Source organism: Labeo rohita, unplaced genomic scaffold (assembly GCF_022985175.1).
Source record: "Labeo rohita strain BAU-BD-2019 unplaced genomic scaffold, IGBB_LRoh.1.0 scaffold_71, whole genome shotgun sequence".
Lineage (NCBI taxonomy): Eukaryota > Metazoa > Chordata > Actinopteri > Cypriniformes > Cyprinidae > Labeo > Labeo rohita.
The window spans coordinates 719720-729386 of NW_026129645.1; the positions used below are offsets into that span (position 1 = coordinate 719720).

General features: G+C 40.9%; 1 protein-coding gene across 1 annotated transcript; it reads left to right on the plus strand.

Moving 5' to 3' along the window:
• Positions 1-7778: 7778 nt before the first annotated feature.
• On the plus strand, positions 7779-9089 carry LOC127161664 (uncharacterized; the record flags this gene model as incomplete). Its single annotated transcript, XM_051104388.1, has 1 exon — positions 7779-9089. A coding segment is annotated over exon 1 (1197 nt), but the record flags the coding sequence as incomplete, so codon positions are not given.
• Positions 9090-9667: the final 578 nt, after the last annotated feature.

The following is a 9667-nucleotide window of genomic DNA, read 5'->3' on the forward strand; positions in this document are numbered from 1 at the left end:
ATTTGATAATATTGTGAAAGGATATTTAGGTCTCGAACAACTTTTCTCTAGATGAACAATGTGCAGTGTGTAATCACGTGTATATGCAAGTTGGTTTGTAAAGGTTCACGTTATTTCTGAACTAAACATCATAAAGGTCCTGCAGAGGGCAGCAGAGGACTTAGTTTCAGCTGTTCCTTTATTTGAAATTCCCAAAACATATTACCGCACAGTAAATGGCAATTATAGTTTAGAGATTTTATACCAAGACAACAGCACAAGAATCACACAGCTTCAGTTCTGCCTTTCTTTCTGAGGTAAGTACATGTCATTTATTATCATTTCACATGCTTTGTAGCTCTCTTTTTTACAATGCTATGAAATAATTGAAATAACTGTTCTTCATTACTGTGTTTTTCACATATATACTGCTCATACAGTGTAACTGTTAACAGAAATGAACAACTCAAATGAAATGGAGGACGGGTTCATTTGTTTAGAGAGAAAAACCAACCCTCCCTCCTCGTGTCAATCACTGTCACACCCTAAACCTACACCACACTTCACCACTAGAGGCTCTCTAGACCCATAATGTCTGCTTACTGCTCACAGAAACACCTACTTGAACTGAGGAGACATTTAAGGCACTAAACACTTCATCAAGACATTTAACACTACAGTTTATACCAGTGAACAATGAAGATAAATGTAACTGATACTGTCATATTTATTGAGTAAGATTCTTGTCTTCTGTCCTACTCCATGTAAACACACAGTGTTGTGCGTGTTAGTGCATGTGTCACCAAACTAAAAAAACATTCTCACTTTACAACATTTTTCAAGTGTCAATCTTATCGTCAGAGTTGAACACGACAGGAATGCTGATCTTCCAGTGACGTCCTTCATTTGATACTGCAGAGATACTGAAAGAGAAAAACAAAAGGGTCAAACATGCAACCTGTTCATCAATTTGCCATTCAAATTCCATTCACATTTGTTCACAGGCATAGAGATTTGGTTGTGCGTGTGTTTCCTTGAAGCTTGTTTAAATCAAACTGAAATCTTTGGTACACTTTGTCATATATTTATTTATTTTGATTATTACCTTATTACAAAAAAAGCCCCTGTGACTGACCCAAATCAAAAAATGTACATTAAAATAATAATATGAATGATGTGTTACAGGAAATGAATGAATCAGATTTGGTAAATGATGTGCATTTTAAATATTAAAAGGCATAAAATTATATACAAATAAATCACACGCATTCATTATGATTGTGTGTCAAAAACTGACACAGAAGAGATTAAATTGTTTCATTATTTGTTTTTTGTCTTTGCAAACAGAAAGTTTTCTTTAAGTATTCTTCATAAATTGAAGGTTGAACCACTGATGTCACATGGACTATTTTAGCGATGTCCTTACTACCTTTCTGGGCCTTGAATATTTCAAGAAAGCTCTCGGATTTAATGAAAAATATCTATATTTGTGTTTCAAAGATGAATGAAGGTCTTGCAGATTTGGAAGGACATGAGTGCGAGTAATTACTGACAGGTTGTTTTATTATTGGGTGAACTATTCCTTTAGGTTTAGTTATGGTTTACTAATTTGCATGTGGCCTCCCTATTTATGTTACTGTGCCCTGAGCCTGGTGTTTTGTAACAAACCACTGGTGGAAAAATTCAAACCTGGTGGTTTGTAACAGAGGTTTTTACAGAAGTGGATTCTGAATATCTGTTTTCGTAACTCCACAAATCAGAAAATACTGATGTCAGGCAGGAAAAAAAATATATAAATAAATAAATAAATAAATAAATTCACCATGTTTTAGAAATAAAATGTTGCATAAAATAGGGCAAATAACATATGAACAAATCCCTTGTTTGAAAACCTTATGAAACAAAATGTTAACCTCATGGTTAACACATAATAACACATCATTTATTATGACTTAAGCTACTGAGAAATGTGAGAAGGAATGCATGTTAGTCACGATACACGTGTATATTAAAGACATCAGGCCACCATGATCATTGAGTTTGTTTTTTAAATAAAATTATATTTACACAAAACGCATCATACTTCCTGCACATTTCACTTTGAAATTTCCGTGATCCATGCAAAAAGTGTATTTGCATTTAACCTGGGTTGTTTTGAGCCCAATCTGCTCTGTTTATAGCCTACTAGTAGCCTAACAAACAAAGCATTTCGACTTTAGTAATACATTAAATATGAAATAACTAACAATGTAAAGAAGTCTTCCGCACCAAGAATGAACAATTTTTTGACCTAGCCTAATCATATGTTTGGCACTTGCAAAGGCAGGAGAATTATCCATGTAAAGTTGCTGTCTGTAGGTGTAGTTCCAGCATCTACCAGCAGGTTAACAACAACCTGCTAAACAGCCTATTCAACCACTTGGTTTTTATAATACAGCGGTTGAGAAAGCGAAAGATCCGGAAACGCAATCATGAACAAAATATAATAATGATGATAATAATAATAATTGTCTGTAGTTCACCAGAAGATCATCTCGTTAATTTTTTTTTGTTGTTGTTGTTGTTTTATCATCTACAGCTTCCGCTATACTGAGAACTGAAAAAGGAGACATCTAACAATACTTTCGTATGTGTACACTTTATATTAATGACATCAGGGCACCATGATCATTGGGTATTTTTATGATTTTTCAGTTTACACAAAACATGCCATTCATCCCACACATTTCACTATGAAACTGATCTGTGCAAAAACACCTCAGGTAGTTTGTATGATTGTATTTGTGCTTAACCTTGTTTGCTTTCACCTGCTTCATTTAAACTAGCATTATCAAACAAAGCCTTTGGACATCTTTAATATATTAAACGTGGATTATAATACTGTCAAATGCTTGAATCTGATTGGCCGACGAACGTTCAGAGGTGTGCAATATATTTTCTGGGAAATGCACAGCTAAAGTAGTTTCAGGCAGGTCTTGACTTTACATGTCCGTATCACATCGCCGAATGATTTCATTTATTTCTTGCAGCCTAAAACAGCAAAAGAACCAAAACACACAATGGCACGCTGAGGTGATTTTATTAGTAAAATAGTTTAGCAACTACAGAACATTTCATGAAGCTACAGAACATTACTGCAGAATGTTACTGTGTGTGTGCGTGCGTGTGTACCTGGTATTTATCACGTTATGGGGACCAAATGTCCCCACAAGGACAGTAATATACCTGTAAATTTTGACCTTGTGTGAACATTTTTTAGGTCCCCATTAGGAAACAGGTTTATAAATCTTTTAAATCATGCTGAATGAGGTTTTCTTTTTCTTCTTTTTTTTTTTTTTTTTTTTTTTTTGTGAGAAAGTAAAAGTGTGCACAGTGTCCTGTGACGGGTAAGGTTTAGGTGTAGGGTTGGTGTAGGGCGATAGAAAATATGGTTTGTACAGTATAAAAACCATTAAGCCTGTGGAATGTCCCCATAAAACATGAAAACACAACATGTGTGTGCTTTTTGTGTGTTCTTTCATTGTTATCCTGTTAGTATTTGTCTTCAGTTCAGTTATTCATTCAACAAATACCTGGCACACATTTTGTATTATTTGTATTATATGTATTATAGCTAACATTGATTAGCTGGTTCAGGTGTGTTTGATTAGGGTTGGAGCTGAACTGTGCAGGCCCTCCAGGACCAAAGTTGCCCAGCCCAGGATTATAGCATTGTTCTATTGTATTTTATATTATATAGATCAAATGCAATATAATATGTTTGTTTAGTGGTTGTTAAATTTATAATTGTGTCTCGCTTCCAGAGCCGTCACATAATGCCATTGTTTAATGTTTTGCATTCACTAAGGTGTGGTGTTACTATGACGGCATCAGGAAGATGGAGATATAAACACTGTCAGAAGTCAAAAGAGCCCACACACATTTCTCTACAAAACTCTGCTGCTGAGATACAAATGCGGCCCCCAAGAGCCATTAAGAGTCCTAATTATCCTATAATTACCGCAATTTTTAGTATAAAGTGACACTGGACACTTGTAAAGGCAGGTGAGTCAGCATTTGTGTGCAACCCTTTTTTCTTTTAAAGAAAATTTTTAATTTAAATTAAAAAAAAAAAAAATGAAGGGCCGTCTTAATTGCAAATCCATCCTGCAAATCCTATCACGTCACATTTCTGAAGCGTGAAACATAAAACACACAAGTCAATTCAATTCAATGTGAAAGATAAAACCTTTTGCTTTTTTTGTGTCACTATAAACACAGAAAGTTAAGATTTATAATTAATATTCAGCTGAAATGTTGTAAGGATATGTAACAGATGTGTTACATATCCTTAATCCAGTGCCTGGATTCATATATACACAAAATACTGATACACAATATACAAGCTTGAGAGCTGAAACGTGAACTACAGTACAGAAAACACAACTCAATTTGGAAGTTGCCATCTGTTGGTGTAGTTCCGGCATCTACCAGCAGGGGTTGAGAGGAACCGTAATCAGAAAAAGAAAAGGAAAATGCTCTGGATTTAACCCATCCAAGTGCACACACACAGTAGTGAGAAGTGATCAAACACGCGCACACACACACCGTGAACACACACCCGGAGCAGTGGGCAGCCATATTGCTATCGCTGCGGCGTCCGAGGAGCAGCTGGGGGTTCGGTGCCTTGCTCAAGGGACTCACCTCTTTCGTGGTATTGAGGGTGGAGAGAGCGCTGGTTATTCATTCCCCACACCTGCAACCTTTCGGTTACAAGCCCAGCTCCCTAACCATTAGGCTACGGCTGACCGCATAAGAAAATGTAGGAAGACAGTGGGGCCAATACTGGGGTTAATTTAGACAGGGCAACATGAAACACATAGACAAAGACATGTAGGGCCCATATGTCAAGTTCATATCATGGCTACATTGGCCCCATCTTAAAATGTTGGCTGGGATAATGATGAGTATGTCTCTTCGCTGGACACTTTACCAGATAGATGCAATATATAAAAAGGAATTGGGGCAAAACAGCCCAAGTTGCATGTGAAGTTGTAATTTCAAGTTTCACAGGAATGTGACACTTTTTACGCTGGAATCTGCTAATTACAGTAACTCATATGTGACATGAACACACTGTAAAATATTTAGTTCCATGCGCATAAAACTTTTAACAATGTTTGACATCATCATGACATCCACATTTGAAAAGGATGGAGAATTAATGCCTGTGTGTAATAAAATGTTTCCACAATTAACAATGTAAATCTAGCAACATGTTTTTGTTGTTGTTTTTTTAAATAGTTACACTCCTGTGGGGTTGTTTCTAACAGTGAGCTCTAAAAGAACTTTGTTATGTTAGAAAACATATTTTTTAGAGTTGCCATCTGTTGGTGTAGTTTCAGCATCTACCAGCAGGGTTTAACAGGAATCAACCAGAAATGCCTAGCAGAAACCTGTTAACCAACCAATTCCTCATCTCCTTGTCTCTAATACAGCGGATCAGGAAGTAATGTAAATTTGACACAATCTTTTTTTCAGATTGCCATAATCCATTCTTTTTTTTTATTTTATTGTTTTAGAAAGTCATCTAAACACAACTAAACAACTAAACTTTGTTCACTAAACATGAACAAAATAATAATAATAACAATAACTTTTGCTGTGGTCTCTTTGACGACTTCCGCTAGGAAACCCGGAAGTGTTAAAAAGAAATCATACATTAATCATGATGATCAGGTATGTTTATGATTTTTTAACAACATTCTGTATATACAAAATATGTTGTACTCCCACATATTTAACTTTGAAACTGCTGTGATCTGTTCAAAAAGAGTTCATGTAACATATTTACATCTGGCCTGGTTTGTTGTTTTCCTCTACCGCTTTATGGCATAACCTAACACAGCATTTGGACGTCATTAATATATTAAACACTAACAAATGAACCATTATTTTGATTTACCTATTAGCAGTTAACATTACCATTTTGTATTACTGTATTTTGTGTCCCAGTGCATGTGAACTTGTGTGTTTGTTTGATAGTAATTTCTTTGTCAGCTCTTTTAGTGCATTAATGTTCTCAAGGTTTTACCAGTAGGATAAGATGAGTGAAGATGGCTGCTTGAGAACATTTACTACTAAACTGTAACACATTTAGAGATGAGTTTAACCCAAATTCTTAAATAGTGGTTCGACGAGCATGAGGAATCATTTTCACACATAAACTGGCCACCAAAGTGTCCTGAGCTTAACCCTTTGAAAGTCTTCAGGAGTCAAGTGCCAACACAAGATCAAAAAATGCACAATGTTATCAAAGCTAAAGGTGGTGCAACGAAATATTAGAGTGTACACTTTTTTTGGAGAGGCAGTGTAAAGTCAAATCCAGCACATCCTAAACACAAACCCATTTTGCCTTGACTTGGTTGTAGAAGTTAAAAGATCAACAACCAATTCTAAACTGATGGGTGTTAAAAGATTTTTTTTCTTTGTACATCTGCTAAACAGCGGCTTCCTCTACAAACTACACCATCTGGCTCTCACACGATTATTTCAGAACAACATTAAGTTAGAAAGCATTTTTAACCAGCATGTACCTTGTGGTGATCATGTGATCATCCCAAACAAATGTGATTGCTAGTCCAGTTGAGCTACAGGAAATTAAAGGACATTATTTGTTCTGTTTCTGCAGTTTGTACTTAATCTGCTTGTTTGCAGTGCTGATTAACAAAGGTGAGCAACTGTACAACACAATTAATAGATACATCCATGTAAAACATTTACTGTACTGTTAATTCCCTTGAGAAAATGTTTTAATCAAGTTAATACCCGTTTTGTTTTAGAATTTTTAAAAAAATTTCCTTAGTTTGTATTTAACATTTTAACTATGGTTTTTGCCTAGAAAATAGCCAAAGCATCTGGCATGGCATTAAAACAAACAAACACGCCACATGTATGAATGTCAGCTTGAGTGTTCACAGTTAAAGTTTTTTGTTATTTCAGTGTGTCTGCAGGTCACAGGTTTTATTGGTAGTTCTGTTGTCTTGCCGTGTTCTTTAACTAAACGTGATCTTAAACTTCAAGACACTGATGTGCACTGGAGACACAATGGCAGCAAGATTGTGTTTGATATAATCAAAAGTAAAGATTCACTAGAGACACAAGACCCACAGTACAAGAACAGAACTGAAACATTCGCTTTAGAGTATCTGAGAGGAAACTTCTCCATCAAACTCAACAATCTTCAACACACTGATGCAGGAAAGTTCAGCTGCTTCATCACACCATCAAATGAACAGCAGACTGTAGAGCTGCAGGTCAACGGTGTGTGAAACTACTTACTATGTGAAGATTTAAATAAAACTAAAGTTCATTAGTTAGGTTTATGGTGAATACTGCTGTATATATATACACTTTACAAATGGATCTATTAGCTCTATAACAGTGTAGTAATGTTGTTGTTGTTGTTGTTGTTGTTTTTCTTATTGACTGATTAAATGATTGCAGAATCAACAAAGGAAAAAGGAAACAAATCCATGGAACAAGAAAACAAAGAACAAGAAACAGGAGCAGACCTGTCACGTATCCTTTTTGTCATCGTGTGTTTTTGTTGTGATTTCACCATGTGCTCCCTGGACTCAGCCCTCTCGTCACCCTAGTCACGCCCTCCTTGTTTCTTCCTGAGTGTTTCATTGTCCTCACCTGGGTATGTTCTGATTAGTTTGTGTATTTAAGTTCCTCCTTGTGTTTAGTTCCCGGTCGGTCTTTATTGTTGCATATTGTTGATTAGTGTGTTTCTACGTGTGTGGATATCACTCTGTGTTCCTGTCTGTTCCTCGTGAAAGTAATTAAAATTAGATTTGTTCCGTACGTTGTATCCTGTCTTCCATCCTGCAGCAACAACGTGACAGAAAGACCGACCCTATAAAGAGAAGATGAGTTGGGCTGAGGACGCTTTGTGGAGACTGCGGCAGGACGGTCGTGAGTTGGAACGGTATGTGGAGGAATTCATCGAACTCTCCCACCAGGTAGGCTGGCACGAAACTTCTCTTGGCGCTGTGTTTGTTTTGGGGCTGGATGATGAGACAATACGCTGCGAGCTTCCCACTTGTAGTTTCCCCTTGATCGAGCTAATCAATCTGATTCTCTATTTAAACGGATCTGATTTTGAAGTAGAAGAAGTTCAGAGTCCGATTAGGTCTCATCCTCCAGTCTCCTCCCAGACACAGCGCAACGCGCCCGCCTGCCCTAAGCCGAGAACCTCCACATACCGTGTCAACGGCTCGAACCGTCAGCCCAGTCCCAAATCCCCAGTCACCCTCCAGAGCTCCACCGCTGTCCTCAGCCCGATGCGGCCGGCCTCATCCCCGCGCTCTAATCCGCCGGCCACCGCCCAGAGCCCTGTCCCTCGGGCCGCCACGCCAGCGTCTGCTCGCAAGATGGCCGCCACGCCAGCGTCTGCTCGCAGGATGGCCGCCACACCAGAGCCTGCTCGCAAGATGGCCGCCACACCAGAATCTGCACGTAAGATGGCCTCCGTTCCTGAGCCCCCGGCCAAGATGGCCTCCATTCCTGAGCCCCCGGCCAAGATGGCCTCCGTTCCTGAGCCCCAAGCCAAGATGGCCCCCAAGCCTGAGTCCCCAGTCATGATTGCTGAAATGAACATTATGGACAGGGCAATCCCACTGGAGTTCACTGCTCCTATTATCTCCCCTAATTCTCCTAAGCCTCCGCTGGTTCCGTCCAGCCTTCCTGAGCCTCCGCTGGTTCCGTCCAGCCTTCCTGAGCCTCCGCTGGTTCCGTCCAGCCTTCCTGAGCCTCCGCTGGTTCCGTCCAGCCTTCCTGAGCCTCCGCTGGTTCCGTCCAGCCTTCCTGAGCATCCGCTGGTTCCGTCCAGCCTTCCTGAGCCTCCGCTGGTTCCGTCCAGCCTTCCTGATCCTCCGCTGGTTCCGCCCAGCCTTCTTAACCCTCCGCTGGTTCCGCCCAGCCTTCCTGAGTCAAGTCACGTCACGGCTGAGTCAAGTCACGTCACGGCTGAGTCAAGTCACGTCACGGCTGAGTCAAGTCACGTCACGGCTGAGTCAAGTCACGTCATGGCTACATCTCCTGAGTCAAATCAAGTTCCTGGTGCTTTTCATAAGCCAAGACAAAGTCCAGCTTGCCCTCCAGAGCCGGAGCTCTGCCCAGCTCGCCCTCCAGAGCCGGAGCTCTGCCCAGCTCGCCCTCCAGAGCACGGAGCTCTGCCCAGCTCGCCCTCCAGAGCCGGAGCTCTGCCCAGCTCGCCCTCCAGAGCCGGAGCTCTGCCCAGCTCGCCCTCCAGAGCCGGAGCTCTGCCCAGCTCGCCCTCCAGAGCCGGAGCTCTGCCCAGCTCGCCCTCCAGAGCCGGAGCTCTGCCCAGCTCGCCCTCCAGAGCCGGAGCTCTGCCCAGCTCGCCCTCCAGAGCCGGAGCTCTGCCCAGCTCGCCCTCCAGAGCCGGAGCTCTGCTCAGCTCGCCCTCCTGAGCCGGCTCCTCCTTCAGCGCGCCCTCCTGAGCCGGCTCCTCCTTCAGCGCGCCCTCCTGAGCCGGCTCCTCCTTCAGCGCGCCCTCCTGAGCCGGCTCCTCCTTCAGCGCGCCCTCCTGAGCCGGCTCCTCCTTCAGAGCGCCCTCCTGAGCCGGCTCCTCCTTCAGCGCGCCCTCCTGAGCCAGCACCTCATCCAGCGCTCCCTACGG